The sequence below is a fragment of the Lycorma delicatula genome, chromosome 1 (genome assembly GCF_047948215.1).
Source record: "Lycorma delicatula isolate Av1 chromosome 1, ASM4794821v1, whole genome shotgun sequence".
Classification (NCBI taxonomy): Eukaryota; Metazoa; Arthropoda; class Insecta; order Hemiptera; family Fulgoridae; genus Lycorma; species Lycorma delicatula.
In genome coordinates, this window is record NC_134455.1 from 131,592,511 (window position 1) to 131,617,120 (window position 24,610).

At 30.5% G+C, this 24,610-nt stretch overlaps 1 protein-coding gene across 1 annotated transcript in view; it reads left to right on the forward strand.

Annotated features, from left to right (window-relative positions):
- Positions 1-4,784: 4,784 nt before the first annotated feature.
- The window catches only part of LOC142322275 (uncharacterized), a 176,529-nt gene continuing 156,703 nt past the window's right edge, over positions 4,785-24,610 (forward strand). Inside the window, exon 1 of the mRNA XM_075361180.1 lies at positions 4,785-5,589. Within this exon, the coding sequence (XP_075217295.1) occupies positions 4,995-5,589 (595 nt within the window). The 5' untranslated portion in view covers positions 4,785-4,994. The remainder of the gene's footprint in view (positions 5,590-24,610) is intronic.

Sequence of the window (24,610 nt, forward strand, 5' to 3'; positions counted from 1 at the left end):
TTAGGTCTTCTTATTGATTCATTCTGAAATTGAAACGCAATTTCAAAGACTATTTTTGGTTACTCAAAGACAAGCTTCCTCTTGATGATCTCTCCTCTTCAATTTGAACTTTTTCATTCCAATGTTCACTACTACCTATTTGATTTGATTACCAAAAAGCAATTTATTGTTGAGTAATACATTATAGATATTTAGTGACTCTTGGTTCTACTAATCATAGCCTCCCTTTATAATATTGCAGTTCCAACCGAAGCATAATTTTGCTGTACCTTTTAGAGAAAATATGATGAATCATGCATTTCATTTTGGGCATGATATCTTTCATTTTGAGGGCTGATCTTGGAGAGCTGTCTATCCTGTCCAAAACAACTGAAGTCATCTGCCCTCTGTTCCCAAACTCCAGATGTGAGTTATCATGCAGAAAGAGTAAGCAGTCATTGGTAAATGTCTGAAAGGGGACATTCTCTGAAAGTGGTAGACCTATGAAATCATTGTACATCAGTTTCCAGAAAAAAGGTCCTGTATAGAATGTTGCTACAGCATTCTGTGAAAGGTCCTAGATGAAATTTTTATGGCGATAGACTTTTGCACAGTTATGTGAACAGTTTTGATTACAATTATTATATTAATCATAAATTTCCTGATAAAGAGATATTTTCAAGAATCTTGCACCATGAATAATTCAAGAAAATAGAATTAAAATATGAAGAAGAAAGTAATATCTTGATATCAATAGATATTGCCAAAAAATATTGAAAATCTTACTTCTGAGCTTCGAGAAGACCACAATAGTCATGGTGCCAACTCCCTCATGAAACTATATTGGTCTTGATTTCGAATAGTATCAAATTTGTTCCTACAGACTAGTGCCTAAAAAGATTTTAGTATTAAATAGTAACAAATTGATTGTATTTTTCCATTTTTAATACATACTTAAATATTATAAGAACTCACCACTACTTCCTTTCTAGGCATACAGAAAAAAAATAGTAAATAATGAGAATCTAAACAAAATATTAAAAAACTTGTAGGAGTTATAGAAGATATTTATTAAAGAATGTGTGAAGTAGATACACAAAAACAACGATATTGGTGAGTATCTTATAACTTTTGTTAACACTGGCCTATGAAAAAAATATTTGTTTCTGTTACACGTATTCAGTAAGATTTCATATAGAATTTTTTTTGTGTTGATTTCAAATCTGTAGAGTTTTTAGGAACTCTACAGATTTTATATGCTACATAATTTTAAGAAATTATATAGCATATGTAGTATGGTATTATCTCCTTTTCTTTAGTTTTCCTCTTTATTCAGCCTCTGGAATGTCCCTTCTCAGTATCCAGCAAGAACTGACAGGCATATTCAGTCTCCATTTTTGGTAGCATATCTGAATCATTGATATATTTCCTGGTGAAAGCATTTACCATATTCATAACATAGATCGTCAACGTTAGAAATAAAAAAATAAATGCAACATTTGTATTTTTAAAGACAATACATCCCATTTTTTTCATAGTTTTGAAGAAGTTCATTTACCGATTTTCTTCATAGTTCTCAGCTTTCATTTTTCCAAGGAATAATTTAACAATATTTTTAAATGATACCTGTGCTGCTTTCTCAGATAGCCTTCTTCATCATCAACATATTTTTCTAAACTCCATGTTTCTGGCAGATCTGAAACAAGTAACACTTCCACTGAGTGGGATAAATATTTTGGGTGAAGAAAGACTAATAATGAATAATAAAATGCTATTTTGCACCTTTCCCTTAATTTTATCTGTAAAATATTTGTAAAGTTTACTCCAACTTCGTCATTAGAATATTTATGCTTTCTACATTCACCTATCAATTCTAATACATCTATAGATTTCTGTTAGCTGTTAATGTTCTAATTATAGTTTTCTCTCCTCTCTGAGTTATTGTCTTTCTTCAATTTATCCATTTGTTTTCAACCGAATCTACTTTTGTAGTATTTCCTTTGCCTGTATAGATGATTTGACAGAATTTTAATTTTGACTTATTTTCATTTATCCTGTACATCTTACCTAACTGATATTATTTTTCTTAATTGTCAACAACCTATATTTCATTTCATGTGAATTGTGGTCAGAATTAATTTCTGACTCTGTGTATATTTTACTTTTCATAATTTGATTTTGAAGTCATGCCTAACCATTACAGTTTAGCTAAACCCATTTCTCAGTCTCTGCCTCTCTGCCTAACTTATTTCTCAGGTAGACATAACATTGCTGATTGCTTGGCTAAAATTCCTATTAATAACAAAGTATTTCTGTTATCCACAAAGCAAATTTTCTGAGCGTTTTATTAAAAGACAAGTTCTCGTGGACGATTAAATTAATTTTGTTTGTAATAAAATCATGCCATACTATTTTGCTCTGAAACAATTTAATAAAACACTAAGCTTTTCATCAATTTTAAATAACTATTAGCTTAAGTACATTCTTGTTGAAAGGATAACACCATCTCTTAGGCTCCCTGAAACATTCAGAATGAGTTTTTAACATAAAAAATTAGCTGTCTGCTCATTATGAATGTGCAATCATTGCCAAAATGAATTGTGGCTTATTCTTAAAAAATAACAATATCCATCTTTATCAAACCAGACAACAAAACTGTTTTTATATAACTCAACACAATAGTTTGGCTTATGAGTTACCATTTCCATTTTTAATAAATTTTCGGACAATTTGAAAAATCTTCCTTCTAGTTTATTTGAAATAAAATTTATAAATTTTCTTTTATGAAAACAATATTACTCTGTTGATGAATTTTCAAATAATATTAATTTAAAAAAAACAACATGATTTAGCATATTTTCATCACTGTGTACATAAATATGAGCCCAAAATAATTTTAAAAGCAGCTTGTAATTTGTGAACTATTTTATATATGCAGTAATTTTTTGTATTTAATGTATACACCTCAGCATTATCTATCTACTTGCTTAATTTTATTATCTACTAGTTACAATTATTATCAGATAGTTTTTCTCTAACCTGAGTGTCAATACAAATATTAGAATAATAAACATAACAGTTAAATTATAACTTTAAAATAACAAATGATATTTTAACCATGCATACTACAACAATAACATCCATGCACTTATATACAAACTTACCTACACTACCTGTGACTACGAACTGTACTCTTTGATCAATGGTAATAATCTAATTTTAAATATGGATAAAACTGTTGCATTGCGTTTTCGATGGAGACATAACATTACTAATTCTACAGGAAATTCCTTTATGCTTTAAATAAATCTTTTATTCTGATCGATGTATCATAATATATTTTATAGATTACATCAAGAATGTTTAGATATGCTGCTCCATAGATAAAAAAAGGAGATGCTCAGCATTTGCCAAGATGGATCAAGGGAAACCGTGATAAAAACCTCGATCAAAACATTATCACAAAATATGCTTTATTTTAAAATAAAAAAGAAGATATAATTAAAGTTCATATTATTTTTATTAAATATAATTGTATGAAATAATATAGTATTTATATGAAGATAATAGAAAAAAAATATTGCTTCAAAATAATTCATTATTCAGGTCTTAAAAATTATTTAAGCACATATTTAGATACGTTTGAACAAGATACAGAAAATTCAAGTTTTTTAAATTAGTATTACTTAAACATTCATCAACAGAATAATATTGTTTCTAGTTAAAGAGAATCTTTTAATTCTATTTTAAATAAATGTTGTTTAAATAATTTCAACGTCCTGATAACTGGAGATTAATAAATACACATATATATTATGTTCAACCATGTGTGTAATATAAATATTAAAGTGACCTTTATCAAATTGTTTCAGGTAATAGAATACATTCCTAAAGAAAATAAAAGTTCTATTTTTATAACTTTATTGTTTTGGCTTATCAATTGGAAACGATTTTTAATTTATATTTAATATCTTTTTAATAATTTAAAGTGTGAAAAAGTAAAAGCAAAACTAAGAATTAGATAACAAAAAATTCTTTATTGTTAATTTTTTAAAAATTATAATACAATGGTTGAAAATAATTTTGATATTTTACTGAGGTTATTAAAAGAAAATTTAAAAAAAGTTAATTTTTAGATCAATATTGAATATTATAATTTATGTTTTTATTAATTAACAATATTTCATGTTAAGTGTGCTTTATTGTATGACTAGGTTTTTGTTAATTTTATATTTAGGTAAAAAAAAAAACTATTATATAATTTTTTTTATTAGTCTGTTTTCATAAGAAAATTGGTTTGTAAATGATAAAATTCAGTTTCTATTATAAAACGTTTTTTATATACAGTATTTATCATAATCTGTATTTTTTAATTATAAATACATATTATTAGTATTAAATGTTTATCATGTTTAGTAAATATATACGTTAGTATCGATAAGAGTTTTTATTGTTTGTAATTTAAAAAAATTAAATGAATAAAACAATAAGTAAATAAAAAGTTTATAACAAAGGTTATAAAATATTACATTAATTTCTTTATTGTTCATGTAGTGCTATCTATGAAGTGTTTTTTGAATTACATCAAACAATATTCGAATTATATTACTAACAGAATTGCATCAAAATATCATCTGAATCCAGTAATGTGCTGCTACCTAAATATTTTCAAAGAAATTAATACCAATAGTGAGTAAAAGTGTTTTATACGATATGTATATATTTTTTTTTATTTCATTTTAGATTGCATTCACCCCCACCAGAAAATAAACAGACGACTACGAACACATGGCATCAACATCTGGTTAAAGCAGTCAGTGTTCCGTTGGTCAGGTTATTGTGAGGTGCTGTGTAGTTCGTTTATTTATTGTACATAAGATTATTTCGTGCTTTTACGATAAAATATCTTTTCTTTTTTTGTTTTAAATCTACAATATATTTTTATTTATTAATATATAACTTTTTTAATAAAATTATTTATTTATTACAAACATCCATTATATATTTATATAAAAATGGATCATGATATTAGTTTTGCTGCACATTGTTTACTAGCGATGTCTCATTCTAAAGATGAAAACTGGAGAAGATCTATTGTACCTTTAGATCTTACAAGAAATCACGCGTTGGATATTATTCGGGATCGAAAAGATCCATATCATAAAGCTGTAATTGTTGAACCGATTTCATACGTTACCCCAATATTGACAGATAATGAAATAATAATAAATTCTTCGGATAAATTTGAAAATTGTAATTTAAATAATAATAATAGTAGTACTAATAATATGTATAATAACATAATGGTTTCTCGAATATTAACCGATTTATCTGAAATAAAACAAGAACCTGTTCCGTGTGAATTAAGTGAAGAAGTTGGTGTCGTAGAAGATGATAATAATGATGAAGAAGAAACTGTTGATATTATTTCAGTTGTAGATATTAAAAAATTAAACAAAATACAAATTATTAATAGTGAAGTTAAACCAAAAAATAAAACCGGTAAATCAAGAACATTATTTAGAAAAACTCATAAATGTGTACATCCTGGTTGTTATAAAGTATACGGCAAAAGTTCCCATTTAAAAGCCCATCTTAGAACACACACAGGTATGTTACGTTTGTAATATTTTAAAATTGTTTTCTCTCTCATTCTATCTCTCTATATATATATATATATATAAATATGTATTTATTTTTATGGTATTACAGAAGACAGTTTTTTATTTTTTTTTATTTCAGATAATTGTTTTATTTGTGTTAAAAAAAATAGTAAATAAATATTTAAATATATCTTTGTTCTGATCGGATCACGTTAAAATAAGATAAATTATAAATAGAAAAAAAAAGATAAAATATAGATAAGTTTAATGTCCATATTAATTATTTAAATACAAACAAATGAAATAATATTAAGGTAAATAAAAGATTACTAAAAAAATAATCCAAAACTCAAAAATTTCTATTGAAAATTATTTTGAGCTCATATTTATGTACACGTTGAGGGGGATGAAAATAAATCATGTTGTTTTTGTTTTATTTTCCTATAGATAGCGCTATAGCTCTAGAAGGGAAAGTATTGTAATCGGTCTAATTTAGGCATATGCGGTTTCCACCGGATCTTGACGTTTTGACACCTAACGAACCCAAAAAACCGGATGGAAATTTTCCGAATGTTTGTATGTACGTGTGTGTGTGTGTTAATGTTGGCCTCTAAATAATCTTATATCTCCAGAACTACTGGACTGAATTTGACCAAACTTGGCCAGATTACCTTTATATATTGATACCATTAAATTTTTAACTTAAAAGGTCAAGGGGTGTAGTTGTAGAACAAGATCACCCTCAGTATCTCGAGAATTCGCCTAATTATGCTCATATCTTTATTAGAAACATTAAAAAAATAATAATATTTGTAAAGCAAACATTTTTGCAAAATCGCCCCTTCTTTCTTTTTCCTGATTAGCCTCCGTAATTACTGTTCAGATAATACTTCAGACGATGAATGAGGATGATATGTATGAGTGTAAATGAAGTGTAGTCTTGTACAGTCTCAGTTCGACCGTTCCTGAGATGTGTGGTTAATTGAAACCCTACCACTAAAGAACACCGGTATCCACGATATAGTATTCAAATCCGTGTAAACATAACTGATTTTACTAGGACTAGAACGTTGGAACTCTCGACTTCCAAATCAGCTGATTTGGGAAGACGCGTTCACCACTAGAGCAACCCGGTGGGTTAAAATCGCACCCCAACCTCAAAAAATCTGTCGTGTCGTCTGTTATGTTGTGACATCACAGATGAGCGGTAGAATTAATTTATAAATAATATTTAAAGTGTAGAAAAAGTCGGTCTGGCCAAGTCTCGAACTCGATCGCTCGGTTTATAACTCGATAACCGACGCGTTAAGCGTCACAGATACACTAGCCTGCCAGTCGAGATTTGTTTTATGTAAAGTTGTGAAATTACATTACTTTAATTAAGTGCCGACCGTCGACGTTAGAATCGCCACACCCGTGCGAATTAAATACGGTATGAACGCGCGCTTTAGTTAGAATCATTGAATTAAATAAACGAGAAAAATATTTTATTTATTTAAAATGATAAGTATTTTCAACTAAGTTGTGTGTGCAAGCCGAGCATCAGAAGCCGTGTTGGCTTTTTTCTTTTAATTATATTATTTAAAAATTGATTGACAGAGTAATATTGCTTCCATAACAGAAAAATTATGAATTGTTTTTTATTTTTTAAATAAACTGGTTGGAAGATTTTTGAAATGGTTCAGCAGTTTATTAAAAATGGCAACGGTAACTCTTTGTTATGCGCGGAAGAATTGTGTTGAGTTATACAAGAAAAGATCCATTGTTTGGTTTGTTAAAGGTGGATATTGTTATTTTTTAAGAATAAATGAATCTATTATTTTTTTTTAGAGACTGTAAATGCTTAGATATAAACGTGATATATAAATTAACATTTTTAATTTTCTAGACATCAGTCTACATATGATTCAAATTTAGTAATACTAAACTGTGATGTGACAGCCCATTTTTGAATCTTAAAAACTCGCTCTGAATTTTTGAGGGAACCCTAATAGATGATTTTATACTTAGAATATATGTAGGTATAATAATAGGATTTATAAGTATAATAGATATTTATAGGGATGACAAGCTTGATTTTGTTATAAAACAATATCAATTTGATAATCTTATGAGAACTTCTGATAAATAAAACTCTGGGAAATTTCGCTTTACGGGCAACAGAAATGCTACCGTCATCACTTAATGGGAATTCTGCTCGCGCAATAAGCAATGTTACATTTACCCGAGAAGCGTAAATGGAACAGATTTATCTATATTTAAATTTTGACGGTTACAAAATTCAACCATCGAATAATTTTTTGAGCTTCTATCGTATAATTTTCACTTCTCTTTAAACAGTTTTCTTCAGATATATGAACAGTTATAATATAATGAACGGCTGAAGATTTTGAGGCAGGTTATTAACTGTAAAAAAAAAAAACCAAGCGACCATCATCCATGACATAATTTATAATATACAGTGTATCATATTAGAAAAATTGATGTGGACAACACATGACTTCCTTTTACTCCTGTTAAATTACATTACACATATTTTTTTTTAAATGAAAGTACATACAATTTTAGTTCATTATTAACTTGTGATATTTTTTAATTTTTTTTTTGTTGTTATTATTGAATTATTATTTATCGTAATTTTTTTTTACAATCAGAGGTTAATAATTATTAATAAATCAATATATTTAAATTAAAAAAAAAAGTTAAAAAAAGAAGATGAAGTCGGATTTGAACCGATGTGCCTTCCCTTGTAAGTTCCAAATATGTCATTAATTAAAATTTTATTTGGCTTTGACTCTGGAACCAATAAAAATAAGTACCAATTACGATATATCGTTGAAAAGCTCTCAATGAGGGCTTATTACTGTAGTTTAAAAAAAAAACCAAATCCAAATTCAAATCTTTTGGATTTTGGGCTTTTTTACATTTTTGGTTCAATCGATTGCAATCAGAAGGGGAGATGCACAACTACATGTTACAACAGTCCTAAATTCAAAATTTCAAATCGTTTTTGAGTTATGCGAGATACATACCTACGTACCAATGTCACGCCAAAACTAGTCAAAATAGATTCAGGGATGGTCAAAATATTTCCATTGAAATCTGAAAACAGAAATTTTTCGCGATCACAATACTTCCTTTACTTCGTACAAGGAAGTAAAAAGGTAGATGTGTTATTCAACGGATAATATTACCATTTATTTCTCTATATAAATATTCTTGAATTCCGTTGAGCAGTGATAGCGTCTTTTTTTTTTATTCGAATGATTCTGCTTTCATATCCCCATTAATTTTTATATAGTATGAAATTAATTTTTCATAAAAAATATGTAATTGTCATGTTCTGACTGTAATTGCGAGGGTGATGAAATGAATTACATTATAAGGGAATATTTAGAGCCTGGAACGGTAAAGGGAAACTTCAGAAAATTAAAAAGAGTAAAGAATAAAAATAAGAGAAAAATGGTTGTATTTTTCTCTTACATTTGTAAATAAATCGGTTCGTAATTAAAATAAAAATATTAAGTCATTAACTGGTAATTATGTGAGTATACGAGGTTTGTTAAAAAAATAACCGAATTTTTTTAATTATTCGCCAACGGAGATATTTAGTGGCGTACAGTTGGCAGCATTATGTTCCGCATAACCTTCTCTGTAACCACATCTTGTTGGATTGTTGATATCTCATTTAGTTTTCATGTTATTGTTGTTTGAGTACAGCATGTTTAAGTGTTAGTAGGGATTTTTGTAATGTGCCAATTTTTGCTGATTGAACTTTTGTCTCAATGTCGTAGCCGTAAACTCAGCTTCGTATCCCGTCACGATCCTTTACATGAATGTTTCATCATCATCGGCTTGTTCAAGAAGTTGCCGACAATTGTCCTCTCGATATTCTTTCTGTTGTTCGGTCATCAAACGAGGAACAAATTTTGCTCCAACTTGATGCATGTTCAATTTTTCAGACAAATGTCACGGCATGATCCAATCGAGATGCTACCCTTTCTGCTGGATCTTTGACAGTCAATCGACGATTTGTACGCACCAGAACGATGATTGTCTGAACGTGTGTGTCATTAATTGAAGAATAACAATATTTGTAAAAAAAAAATTTGGCAAAATCGCATCCCCACCCCAAATAATACTCTACTGCTATGTTGTGACGTCACAGGTGGGGGTGTGGTATTAAATAAATAGATTATATTTAAAGTATAAAAAAATAAGTTTGTCTGGCCGGGTCTCGAACTCGATCGTCTGGTTGACTCAGTACCTGGTGCGTTAAGTCTCGTAATTACACCAGTCTGCTGACCGTACAAGCGAGATTTGTTTTATGCAAGTTATAAAATTATATTAGTTTAGTTAGTGCCGATCATCGCCGCTAGTATCGCTACACTCGTGCGAATTATATACGATATGTGCGCGCGCTTTAGTTAGAATCATTGAATTAAATTAAAGGAAAAATATTATATTTAAATATAATAATAAATATTTTAAATTATGTGTAAGTCGTTCATCAGAAAAAACTCACAGCTGTCAGCTGGTTTTTAAATATGAATTTTTGCATCGGTTTTGTACTTAAATATATGGTCAATTAATTTTCATTATCATCTAAATTGTGAGTTATTTTTGATCTTTTTTACATGAAATTTTTTTTTTTTTTGGATATGAAATTAATTAACAACAAAACTTTGCTTAGAGTTCTTTAATAAAAGGCTAAGCTTGTCATAATTATTAAATATTATTTATTTTGCTTACATATACGTGTATATATATATATATATATATATATATATATATATATATATATATATTATAATCCCATTTGAAGTATGTTATCTCTTTTGCTCTCCCTCAAAAAGTTCTATCTCATCATTGTAGGGTACCAATAAATATAAATCGTGTAGACTGATATTTATAAAATTAAAAATATTAACCGACAATCATTTACATAATTGATTCTCAAATTTTTTCGCCCACCGCCCACATTGAGAATCAAACATTCTCTAGCCCCTTGTCACAAAATTTTTAAACTTACCGTCTGTTAAAAATAATAATTGCAATTGCTGTTTTTAAGATCCGCTCTTATAAACAGCATTTAAAAAACCCTTTAATTTTTCATATTTATTTGTATCAATACGTTGATTAGATCGGGAGGTATGTAGCGTTATAGACAAAAGTGGCCTTTTCTCTTTATCGTGGAATATTTCGCTTCAGAAAAATCGTAGAGAGACATATAAAAAGGAAATTAAAGCTAAAGTCTTAAGCTTTTAAACGATTTTAATGCAGTTTACTGAAAAAAATTCGTTTCCCCATGCACTCGATCTAACACGAAGAAAAACTTTCAAATTTAAAAACTTCTTCTCACTGATTTTTTTCTTTTAATTTTATGTTTTTTGAAATTTGAAATGTAATGTCAAAAGGTTGAGTATTCAAGCTTAACATTTTTTTTATTCGTCTCTCTAAGCCTCTTGGTTGCAAAGTTAAAGTAGTAAGAATATTTTTTTATCATAATAAAATATAGGTGTCCCTTTAATTTGTTGTACTAGTGTAATAGGTATTTAATTTTAGTTTGAAACTAGCTGCAGGGCGTGTCTACAGCACACCTCCGCAGTTAGGCCCTCCGGGCTGGTAGCTCTGGCGGGCGGCGTCTCGGAATGGGATTGTTAGGTGTCCAAAATTTACCTCATGTGTAAAAATATTTTTTTTGAATGATGAAAATTGATATAACGAAATTTAAATTAGAAATTTATTTATTTATTTTTGTCTTCAGTCATCTGACTGGTTACATGCAGCTCTCCAAGATTCCCTATCTAGTGCTAGTCATTTCATTTCAGTATACCCTCTACATCCTACATCCCTAACAATTTGTTTTACATATTCCAAACGTGGCCTGCCTACACAATTTTTCCCTTCTACCTGTCCTTCCAATATTAAAGCGACTATTCCAGGATGCCGTAGTATGTGGCCTATAAGTCTGTCTCTTCTTTTAACTATATTTTTCCAAATGCTTCTTTCTTCATCTATTTGCCGCAATACCTCTTCGTTTGTCACTTTATCCACCCATCTGATTTTTAACATTCTCCTATAGCACCACATTTCAAAAGCTTCTAATCTTTTCTTCTCAGCTACTCCGATTGTCCAAGTTTCACTTCCATATAAAGCGACACTCCAAACATACACTTTCAAAAATCTTTTCCTGACATTTAAATTAATTTTTTATGTAAACAAATTATATTTCTTACTGAAGGCTCGTTTAGCTTGTGCTATTCGGCATATTATATCGCTCCTGCTTCGTCCATCTTTAGTAATTCTACTTCCCAAATAACAAAATTCTTCTACCTCCATAATCTTTTCTCCTCCTATTTTCACATTCAGTGGTCCATCTTTGTTATTTCTACTACATTTCATTACTTTTATTTTCTTCTTGTTTATTTTCATGCGATAGTTCTTGCGTAGGACTTCATCTATGCCGTTCATTGTTTCTTCTAAATCCTTCTTACTCTCGGCTAGAATTACTATATCATCAGCAAATCGAAGCATCTGTATCTTTTCACCTTGTACTGTTACACCGAATCTAAATTGTTCTTTAACATCATTAACTGCTAGTTCCATGTAAAGATTAAAAAGTAACGGAGATAGGGAACATCCTTGTCGGACTCCCTTTCTTATTACGGCTTCTTTCTTATGTTCTTCAATTGCTACTGTTGCTGTTTGGTTCCTGTACATGTTAGCAATTGTTCTTCTATCTCTGTATTGAACCCTAATTTTTTAAAATGCTGAACATTTTATTCCAGTCTACGTTATCGAATGCCTTTTCTAGGTCTATAAACGCCAAGTATGTTGGTTTGTTTTTCTTTAATCTTTCTTCTACTATTAATCTGAGGCCTAAAATTGCTTCCCTTGTCCCTATACTTTTCCTGAAACCAAATTGGTCTTATCCTAACACTTTCTCCATTCTCCTCTCAATTCTTCTGTATAGAATTCTAGTTAAGATTTTTGATGCATTACTAGTTAAACTAATTGTTCTGTATTCTTCACATTTATCTGCCCCTGCTTTCTTTGGTATCATTACTATAACACTTTTTTTGAAGTCTGACGGAAATTCCCCTTTTTCATAAATATTACACACCAGTTTGTATTATCTATCAATCGCTTCCTCACCTGCACTGCGCAGTAATTCTACAGGTATTCCGTCTATTCCAGAAGCCTTTCTGCCATTTAAATCTTTTAATGCTCTCTTAAATTCAAATCTCAGTATTGTTTCTCCCATTTCATCCTCCTCTTCTTCCTCTATAACACCATTTTCTAATTCATTTTCTCCGTATAACTCTTCAATATATTCCACCCATCTATCGACTTTACCTTTCGTATTACATATTGGTGTACCATCTTTGTTTAACACATTATTAGATTTTAATTTATGTACCCAAAAATTTTCCTTAACTTTCCTGTATGCTCCGTCTATTTTACCGATGTTCATTTCTCTTTCCACTTCTGAACACTTTTCTTTAATCCACTCTTCTTTCGCCAGTTTGCACTTCCTGTTTATAGCATTTCTTAATTGCCGATAGTTCCTTTTACTTTCTTCATCACTAGCATTCTTGTATTTTCTACGTTCATCCATCAGCTGCAATATATCGTCTGAAACCCAAGGGTTTCTACCAGTTCTCTTTATTTCGCCTAAGTTTGCTTCTGCTGATTTAAGAATTTCCTTTGTAACATTCTCCCATTCTTCTTCTACACTTTCTACCTTATCTTTTTTACTCAGACCTCTTGCGATGTCCTCCTCAAAAATCTTATTTACCTCCTCTTCCTCAAGCTTCTCTAAATTCCACCGATTCATCTGACACCTTTTCTTCAGGTTTTTAAACCCCAATCTACATTTCATTATCACCAAATTATGGTCGCTATCAATGTCTGCTCCAGGGTAAGTTTTGCAGTCAACGAGTTGATTTCTAAATCTTTGCTTAACCATGATATAATCTATCTGATACCTTGCAAATCGCCTGGCTTTTTCCAAGTGTATATTCTTCTATTATGATTTTTAAATTGGGTGTTGGCAATTACTAAATTATACTTCGTGCAAAACTCTATAAGTCGGTCCTCTCTTTCATTCCTTTTGCCCAGCCCGTATTCACCCACGATATTTCCTTCCTTGCCTTTTCCAATGCTTGCATTCCAATCTCCAACTATTATTAAATTTTCATCTCCTTTTACGTGTTTAATTGCTTCATCAATCTCTTCGTATACACACTCTACCTCATCATCATCATGGGCGCTTGTAGGCATATAGACGATAACAATCGTTGTCGGTTTAGGTTTTGATTTTATCCTTATTACAATGATTCTATCGCTATGCGTTTTGAAATACTCCACTCTCCTCCCTATCTTCTTGTTCATCACGAAACCTACTCCTGCCTGCCCATTATTTGACGCTGAGTTAATTACTCTAAATCACCTGACCAAAAGTCGCCTTCCTCTTCCCACCGAACCTCACTAATTCCTACTACATCCACATTTATCCTATCCATTTCTCTTTTTAGATTTTTCAGCCTACCAACCTTTTTTAAAGTTTTCACATTCCACGCTCTCACTCGTAGAATGTTATTTTTTATTTTTCTGGTGACCCCCTCCTTAGTAGCCCCCACCCGGAGATCCGAACGGGGGACTAGTTTACCTCTGGAATATTTTACCAAGGAAGGCGCCTCCATCATTGCTATATGAAAATGCAGAGAGCCACATTTTCTTGGGAAAAAAACTGCTGTAGTTTTCCATTGCTTTCAGCTGCACAGTACTCAGAGGACTGAGTGATGTTGATATGGTCGTTTAAGTAGTCCTGACTCACGCCCCTAACAACTACTGAAAGAGCTGCTGCCCTCTTTCAGGAATCATTCCTTAGTCTGGCTCTCAACAGATACCTCTCCGATATGGTTGCACCTTCGGTCCAGCTACTCTGTATCCCTGAGCACTCAAGCCCCCTCACCAACGGCAAGGTCTCATGATTCATAGAGGAGGATTAGAAATTTAACTCTAGAAATTGATACTAACGAATCGGGATTTTCCGCTAGTGATCGGTACATTCCGGTGCCTTCTTTTTGGTTATAGTTCATTATTTTATAAAAAAAAAAAAACAATCGCATAAAAATAAAAAATATGTAAATAAAACCTTTAAAACACCACTCTTAAATTAAACGCACTAAAATGTAAATAATAATTTTAGCATGATATTTCAGAATGGATTTGACAAGCTTTGATGGTGATATGCAACATTACGTGAAAGTCATAGCTTGAAATTAAAAATTTAATGTTTTTGCCAATTTTTATATACGTTTACACCTCACTCTTTAGGCCATTCATCGTGGATAAGAAAAAATTGGCAAAAACATAAATTTTTAATTTGAAGCTATGATTTTCACAACATAATCTTACATATCACCATCAAAGCTTGTTGTCAAATCCATTCTGAGATACCGTCCTAAAATTATTTTTTAAATTTTAGTGCGTTTAATTTAAGAGTGGTTTTTAAAAATGTCTTTTTATATATTTTTATTCTCTACTTTTTTGTCTTCATAAGTTTATACTTTACAGCTGCGCTAGCGCACCGGTTTGAGCGTATTTAGCGAAAGATAGGATCGGTACGTTTTACGGTGGGTGAATGCAACCGAAACATAGAGCTAAACGATTTAATTTCCGGGTAACCAAGATCCGGTCGATCAAGGGTGTACCCGATGCATTAAAGAGTTAGCGCTTGATCTGATGATACATATGCCGTTTGAGTCGTGAAAATCGGACGAACGGTTGCCGAGATATTACAGTGCCACCCCATCGCACCCCCTCATCGATTTCTGAACGGCGTTTTCGAACTATTTACGATTTTCGTCCAAAAATTTGGATCCGGTTAAAAAGTACTAAATTTTCCCAAAACTTCGATATATATATATATATATGTAAGGTATATTGATATATAATAATATAACAAGTATACAACTGACCAGCACGAGACATGTACTAACGAATCGGGATTTTCCGCTAGTGATCAGTAAATTCCGGTGCTAAGTTAAGGGAAACGCACACGGAACATACGTACAAATCCATTTTATTAGGGTAGGATATCAGGAAAACATAATTTTTGCCTTTTTTTTTTAAAAAAAGCCATTGCCTTCCTAGAACGCTTGAACGCCCGCAATTTTCTGTGGGCCTTCTACCGCCCCCTCCCGCCGCTGAAGGCCTCCAGCGCCCAGAAGGGGGCGTTATCACCCACTTTGAGAACGAATGGGGAGTGTTAATGAATATACAATCTTTTTAAAAAGATGACTCATTTATTTGTAAACAATAGCAATTAACAAATTAACAATAAAAAATAATAATAAAACTCCGTTAATCTTCGAGGTGGAGTGGTAGTATTTTGGCCTTTCATCTGGAGGTCCCGATTTCAAATACCGGTCAGGGATGGCGTTTTTCATACGCTACGTAAATTAAAGCTTATGTGGAAGTATCATCTAGCCAACAAAAATAATATTCAACTGTATCCGACCACATATAACAGAACTATTTTGTAATTTAACACAATACCTATGAGAAGCGTCTTTATATGCTTCCGTTGTAATTTTTTGATAATTTACCTTTTCTTTTTTTTTTCCTGTTTAGCCTCCGGTAACTACCGTTTAGATAATTCTTCAGAGGATGAATGAGGATGATATGTATGAGTGTAAATGAAGTGTAGTCTTGTACATTCTCAGTTCGACCATTCCTGAGATGTGTGGTTAATTGAAACCCAACCGCCAAAGAACACCGGTATCCACGATCTAGTATTCAAATCCGTGTAAAAATAACTGGCTTTACTAGGACTTGAACGCTATAACTCTCGACTTTCCAAATCAGCTGATTTGGGAAGGCGCGTTAACCACTAGACCAACCCGGCGGGTTTGATAATTTATCTAACCATTATTTGTAAAATTTGTATGTGTCATTATTATTCTCATAATCATGAGGATAACGAACATAATGAGGGTCTAGAGGGTGGAGCCGCCTGGCTAGACGAAAAGGCTAGCGAAGAGAACTGACCGATTAGTTATTATGACCGGTTATATGTTTATATTAATAAATAATTAATGTAAATTTTAATCATGTCTAATTTTTTATTTTATACTTAATATCTTGTGATGCTGTTCCGATGAAAGTTTCTATAAATTAAGTTTATATTTACGTACCTATCAGTATAATTGAAATTCAGATTTATTAAATTTATTTTCATACTTAAATTATACTTTAATTTTTTTTTCAGTCAATTTAACAGTTATTATACGTCATACTTTTTTTCACTTGTACAGCGTGCATGTCCTGACAGTTTTTCGTTTCGTCGTGTATATATATATATATATGTACTAGGAGACCTGGCAATGCCTATTTTTAGATTTGAGTATATATATATAGATTAAATAAACACAATTGAAAGTTTGATAAAACATTAACAAAATGAACATTACCGAACTTCACAAAATTTAACCTTTCCCTCTTTCCCTTCTCTCTTTTCCCCTTTCCTTTTCCCATTTTCATTTTTAGCACATTCTCTTTCCCGTTTCCCTTTCATCCCCTTTACCCTTTCCTTACCCCATTTATCGTTTTCCTATTTCCCTTTGCCCTTCCACTTCCTCCCCTTTCCCCTTTTCTTTTTTTCTACCAGGACAGTTTTTTTACTTATAATATACAGTGGATTATATTAGAAAAATCTGATCTGGACTTCCTTTTACGTCTATTAAATTACACATACACATATTTTTAAAAGTAGATAAAATTTTATTTTATATTACTTCTATAACTGAGGCATTGCTTCCATAAATTTTTTATTTAAAAGAACAAGGGAGTGAGGTTGTAGTGCAAGGTCACCCTCAGTATCTCGAAATTTCCCATAATTAAGGTCATGTTTTTTTTAGGCACGTTTGTTAACAATTAAAATATAACAATATTTGTAAAAAAAAATGTTTTTGCAAAATCATATCTCTAACCAAAACAAGTCTACTGCTATGTTATGACGTCACAGGTGAGCGGTGGAATTAAATAAATTAATTATACTTAAAGTGTAAAAATGTAACTCAGTCTGGCCGGGTCCCCTTTCCTTTTCCCATTTTCATATTAACTTATCCCCTTTCCCTTTCCCCCATTCCCTTTCCCTCCCCCGTTTATATTTCTCTTATTCCCCTTCCCCGTTTTCCCTTCTTTTCTTTTATCTATTTTCCCCGTCTTCCCTTTATACCTTCTTCCGTTTTACCTTTTTCGATTTTTCCTTTGCTCCCTTTTTCCCCGGTGTAAATCAGTCCAGTAGTTTTTTAGTGTATAGCGGACACACATATCGGAAACATTGAAATGGAATCGTAAAGTATTTAGTATAGCATATGTTGCTTTTACGTCCAACAGATAGCGAAATTTTACAAAAAATAATGTTTTTACCTGTCACAGGTGTGACATCTTAGGTATATAAGGAGTAGGTATATAAAAACACGCGCGTATTCGATGCAACGTTGCGTCAAAATTTCAAAGCAATCTGTGAAGAAATTTCGGAGATTTAAGATTTTGAACAAAGGAACATTTACATTTTTATTTATGTAGATAAACAATTAACAAATTTTTTTTTTAATCTATTAAATGTTATTAAAAGGATTTTCTTTTATGAAATGTCATTAGCGTTTAAGTAATTTAACAAAACATTATTACTGGATACATTATGTAAGCAGAATGCATTATTGAGAGATTTATTTGTGTTTGGGCTAAAGTGTTATAGGTAATCTGTTTGAAGTACCCTTTCTCAGCTGGAGGTAGTTACATATATAAATGCTTATAGTAATTTTAACCCCTTAGCCAGAAGAGTGTATATCATTACGGGAGACTTGTAGCAATTATCCCACTTCAGTAGTTCAAGTAGTTATAACTTTATGTATACAGAGTGTTTCTAAAATGCTAGGCTGGCAATACTTTTTCGGATTCTGCTTAAAAAACTGCTAAAAAAGTATCCTTAGAAAAAAATGGCAATTTCTCCTTCGTCTTCCCTCTTTATGCAATTTTGTTATTTTTATATAAAAATTTATATTTCAAGTTCGGATAGACGAATCACATTAATATTTGGTAAATATCTTTGTAATAAAGTTTTAAAATTAGAAAAAAATCAGGACTTAAATACCTTCCCAAATTAAATAAAAGCTTTGTTTGTTTATTAAGACTAAAAAAAAAGTAAAAATATTTATTTTTACACATCTAAGTTACATACGTGTACCAAATATTTCAATCATTTTCATACGATAGTTCTTGAGAAATAAAATTTTTCAACTAAATGCATGAATTTAGCGTAGTGGTAGCGCGTGGGGGTGGGTCATATCAAATTCAGACAGCGTAGTGCTGTATTGTCATCGAAGTTACATACGTGTACCAAATTTCATTGATTTTCATACGATAGATCAAAAGATATTGCAGTTGCAAAATTTGATTATAATAATTAAAGCAAGTTAAATAAAAGCTTATAAAAATGGAGGCCATGCTTACTTGTAAATCCGTTATATCTCCATAAATATAAGTTTTATCAAAATGTATGTTTTTGCTAAAATTTAAGTCTTTTATTTTGACGAAAATTAAATTTTATTTTTTAATCGGTTAACAGATAGCCGAATTATTGCAGAAAATTTTGTGTTTGTTTTCATGTCCTCCACTTTACGTTAAATTAGATTAAATATTATTTGTTTTTATTTATTGTTAATTCTAGTATTATAAGTTAGAACTAAATTAAGTAATAATTTTCTAACAATAAAATTTAATAATAAAACAATTGATATTAATTTTACACAGCGCGTATTACTGTTGATCATGTTAACAATGTAAAATAAAGCTTCTTTGAAGTAATGGTGTTCAAAACTATTACAACCAGCGTATCTGGAGCGATAAAAATCCTCATGGTACCTTCCAAAGTAGGCATCAACAAAAATTTTCCCTGAACATATGGACAGGTATTTTTAATGATTATCTTTTGGGTCCTGTCATTCTACCAAATCATTCAAATGGAGAAAATTATTTTGTTCATTTGACCGAATATCTTCCATATTTTTTGGAAGACCTACTTCTACAATTAAGAGGAAATATGTTGTATCATTACGACGGAGCTCTAGCACATTTCAGTCAGTTGGTATCAAATTTCCTACATGAAACTTTCGATGAAAAACGGTTAGGCCGCGGTAAGTCAGTGCCCTGGCCTGCCCGATTAGCTGACTTAAACCCTCTTGACTTCTATCTGTGGTACCATTTGAAACATTGTTATTCAATTCCAATACTCAACATTGAGGATCTTCAACAAAAGATCCAAAATGGATTTCAAGCAATTATGAATACTGACGGAATTTTTGAACGTTTAAGAAAATCTCTCAGAAAACGACTGGAGACTTGTATAATTTCTAGTGGTGGACACTTTGAATATCTCTTATAACTTTTAACAATTGTTAACTGTTTATTTAAAAATAAAAGTATACTTAATGTTGTACAACAATTAACGTAAGATTATGACAGATAGCTGTTTTATTTTTTTAATTATTAGGGCTATTATTATGAGAAAATTATTACTTAATTTGATACATACTAGAATTAACAATAAATAAAAATAATTAATATTTAATCGAATTGAACGTAAAGTGGAGGACATGAAAACAGGCACAAAATTACAACATAGATTTTCTGCCATAATTCAGCTGTTTGTTAACCGATTTAAAAGAAAAAAAAATGTAATTTTGTTCAAAATAAAATGCTTAATATTTTAGCAAAACATACATTTTGATAAAACTTATATTTATGAAGATATAACGGATTGAAAAATAAATATTGTTGCCATTTCGTAATTTGTGAAGGTATTTAAGTCCTGATTCTTTGCTAATTTTAAAACTTTATTACCAAGACATTTACCAAATATTAATGTGATTCGTCTATCCGAACTTGAGATATAAATTTTTATATAAAAATAACAAAATTGCGGAAAGTGGGAGAACCAAGGAGATTTGCCATTTTTTCTAAGGATATTTCTTATTTAGTTTTACAAGCAGAATCCGAAAAAGTATTGCCAGCTTAGCATTTTAGAAACACTCTGTATACATAAAGTTATAACTACTTGAACCACTGAACTGGGATAATAGCTACAAGTCTCCCATAATGATATACACATTTCTGGCTAAGGGGATAAAATTACTATAAGCATTTATATATATAACTACCTCCAGCTGAGAAAGGGTACTTCAAACAGATTACCTAAAACACTTTAGCCCAAACACAAATAACTCTCTCAATAATGAATTCTGCTTACATAATGTATCCAGTAATAATGTTTTGATAAATTATTTAACCGCTAATGACATTTCATAAAAGAAAATCCTTTTAATAACATTTAATAGATTAAAAAAAAAATTGTTAATTGTTTATCTATATAAATAAAAATGTAAATCTTTCCTAAGGATATTTTTAGTTTAGTATATAGAAAAATTAAAATTTGCAAAAGCTAATAACTTGAAAAAGCAATCTTTTTTTTCTGTATGAATACCACAACCTAACTACCCAGGTACTTCAGGGGAAGCAACATAAAATTTTGTTGGGGAAGAACACAAATCCAGTTATTTTGCAAAACGAATTTTATAATATTATAAATAGCGTGAATCCTGAGGATACAGTTTATACGAAAGGCTGTAAAAACGATCATTTTGTTGGGTGTGTTTTTGTGGTTGGTAACAGAACATGTATCTTTGGCTTCCACAGCTTCGCCACTATTTTCGTTGTGGAGCTGTTTGCTATTAATAAGGTCTAAGTATAATTAGCCCAAGATTTTGAGTGACGTGTACTCCAGTCACCCTGTTGTTTGTGAGATTCACTGTGTTATTTTACAGATGACTACACGTAATAAAACTGTGAGCTTCTGATGGATCTCCAACCATATTGGAATTTCAGACAATGAGCGCGCAGATAATGCGGCAAAAGAGGCTTATTTTCAGTCTACTTTCACTTTCTTTTCCCTGTTTAGCCTCCGGTAATTACCGTTCAGATAATACTTCAGAGGATGATATGTATGAGTGTAAATGAAGTGTAGTCTTGTACCTTCTCAGTTCGACCATTCCTGAGATATGTGGTTAATTGAAACCCAACCTCTAAAGAACATCAGTATCCGCGATCTAGTATTCAAATCCGTATAAAACTAACTGCCTTTACTAGGATTTGAATGTTGAATCTCTCGACTTAGAAATCAGCTGATTTGTGAAAACGTGTTCACCACTAGACCAACCCGGTGGATCACAAGTTTAAAATAGGGGCTTATATGCGAACTATTTTAGAGGATAATGAATGTTATTTTATGTTTTACGATTTATTAGGGCTGTCCGTTTATATTCAAATATTTGAATTACTTATTTTATTTAAGCTATTTATGCAATTTGCAGTAAAGCAGATGGTAATTTTATTATTTTAATGTGATATATCTTTGAGCTTTTATTTCGCTTTGAGCATACATCACAGTTATTTTTTTTACGTTGCTGGGTTTTAGTTTTTAACTGTCCATTTTAATATTTTATTTTTTACAACAAATATATCATGTCCGGGCGATGATAGCGCGCAAAGCATTTTTCGCTCAGGAAAAAAAGAATCATTATGAAGGGTACTGAAAAAGAGGTAGACGTAATGAGTGGTGAGACGTCGGGCTACGATAAACCTAGTTAAAAAAATCTCTTTCGGCACGCCGGAAGGTGGAGATAGATTTCACCGGTGCTAAGTAGGGAATAAAAAGATTTCCATCTTAAAGTTAACAAAAACTTCAATTTTACCCAATACGACAATGGTTGCATGTGAAAAAAGTTTCACATGTGTAGCATACGACAAGCCCCATCTTCTTACAATTCTTCCAATATTTTGGTCATCCCTTGCCGTAAGGGTTGATCATATAAAAAATTATACAAACAAAAGTTTTAGGTAATGTTTAGAGGACTAATGACCATTTTAAACCGATTCGATACTCTGCTTGTTAAGGGAAGTATGATTTTTTTTTTGTGTTAGAAACAGGATTTTTTCAACCCTCCAGTTGGTGATATCAAAAAAATTTATTTAGTTAAATTTTAGGCCCTTTATCCAAAGAATAATAGGAAGTTTAAACGAATTCGATAGTTTGCTTAATAAGAAAGTTATAGCGATATTTTGTTTTTTCGGAAAAGCCACTTCCTAATTGGGATGAATTTTCATCCCAATTCGACATGTATTTTTTTTTTAAAGAAAATTCTAAATTAATAACAGATTTTGATAATATAAATGTAGTGTCTTTTTTTTATATCAATATCGTTTTGTTAAAACAGTTTTATTTATACTACAGAAATTTTTGTTTTATGAGCGGAAGAAATGATATCTGGAGACTCTTACCGTACGGTTTACAATTTCATTGTGATTTTTTTGGCTATCACTACGTTTTGTTAGATTATTCTTTTATATTTTAATAAATTATTGATTGTTATCTTATTGATTTATTATTCAAATTTATTGTCTTAGAACAAACAAATTGAATTTCACGGCCAATTTTTTTTGTTGAATGTCATATAATTTACTCACTAAACTAGTATAATGACCTTTACGAATCAAAAATCCGTGATGTAATATTGTACTTTTACTTTGTAAGTGTAACCCTCGATTTTTATCGTTAAATTCTATTTTACCAATCGAATTTATTCCTCTTTTATTTATTCCTTTTTTAATAAAACTAGTATAATCACTTGTAAACTAATATTTTTTTTTTTAAAGAAGTGATGGGAATTAAAAAAAAAATTGTTTCATTTCAGTACTTTCATTTACATAAGAGCATTTACCATTAAAACATTAAAAATAAAATATACTACTAGTAGTATATTTTATTTTTAATTCTATTATTTCAAGTACATTATCAAGTTTTTGTACGCTATCTACTACTATGAAGTATCTAGCGGCGTGATTCGTAAAGCTACATTAAAAAAATGAATAAAATGACATATTCGAGTTCCGGGGTTCATCAACTGGGGAAAAAACCTTGTCTAACAAAATTTCAGATATTTTTTGAAAGTATTCTTTATTAAAAACCTAATTGAATTGAAATATAATGTTTTAACGCTTATTTTTTCCCCGATGTTCATTTCACTGTTTGGTTAGGTCATGTTTAGAACTGTAAACGTAGTTAGTTGACTTCGTTGCCTCTTCCCGATGAAGTTCTAACCGTTTTATATAATATATGTATATATATATATACACTAATTAAATCAATTAAAGTTTAGATCGGAGAGTCAAAGGGAGGGATGATAGGTTGTTATGCGGGGGGAAGGGTTAGAGATTATTTACGGTATACGTTTGCCAGTGCCATTGTCAATTTGTTTTTCTAAGGTTTTTTTTTAATAAAGGATTGATTCATACGAAGTTCATTTTTTTATTATTCGTCGAATTATTGTGCTTGTTGTGTAAAATTACTTATGTTTTATAATCTGATGAATGCAGTACGGTTTTTGACGCAAGAGTGTTTATTTCTTAAATTTACAGTTCGTAAAAAATTTGTTAACGTACTCTTTTCTAAATAATGTTCGAGATTCTAGCGCTTTTGGGAAATTTTAGCCTTGTAATTTATTAAAAAAAACATGTGATAATAAAAGTAGACGTAAGTACGTATAGACGACAACAGATACTTAAATGGGTTTATGGAATATTGATATTAGGCAATTTAAGAGCATCGATTTACAGGCAAACTATTCGTTTCTAATTGTTTTTTTTTTTTCATTTTTATTATATGCTAATTGATATCAACAGAAATATTATCTATCATAAAAGAATAAAGATATAAATAAATTAGGACAATTTCTCTTTTTTATAATTATCATTATATAATTTTATTGATCGTATAATCGTTAAATAGTTTAAATTGATGCGCATTTTTATATACATGCGCGTGCGTGTTTGAAAAAAACAAAAAAAAAATTTAATTTCCGGATGATGATGATGATGACGTGTGTGTATATATATAT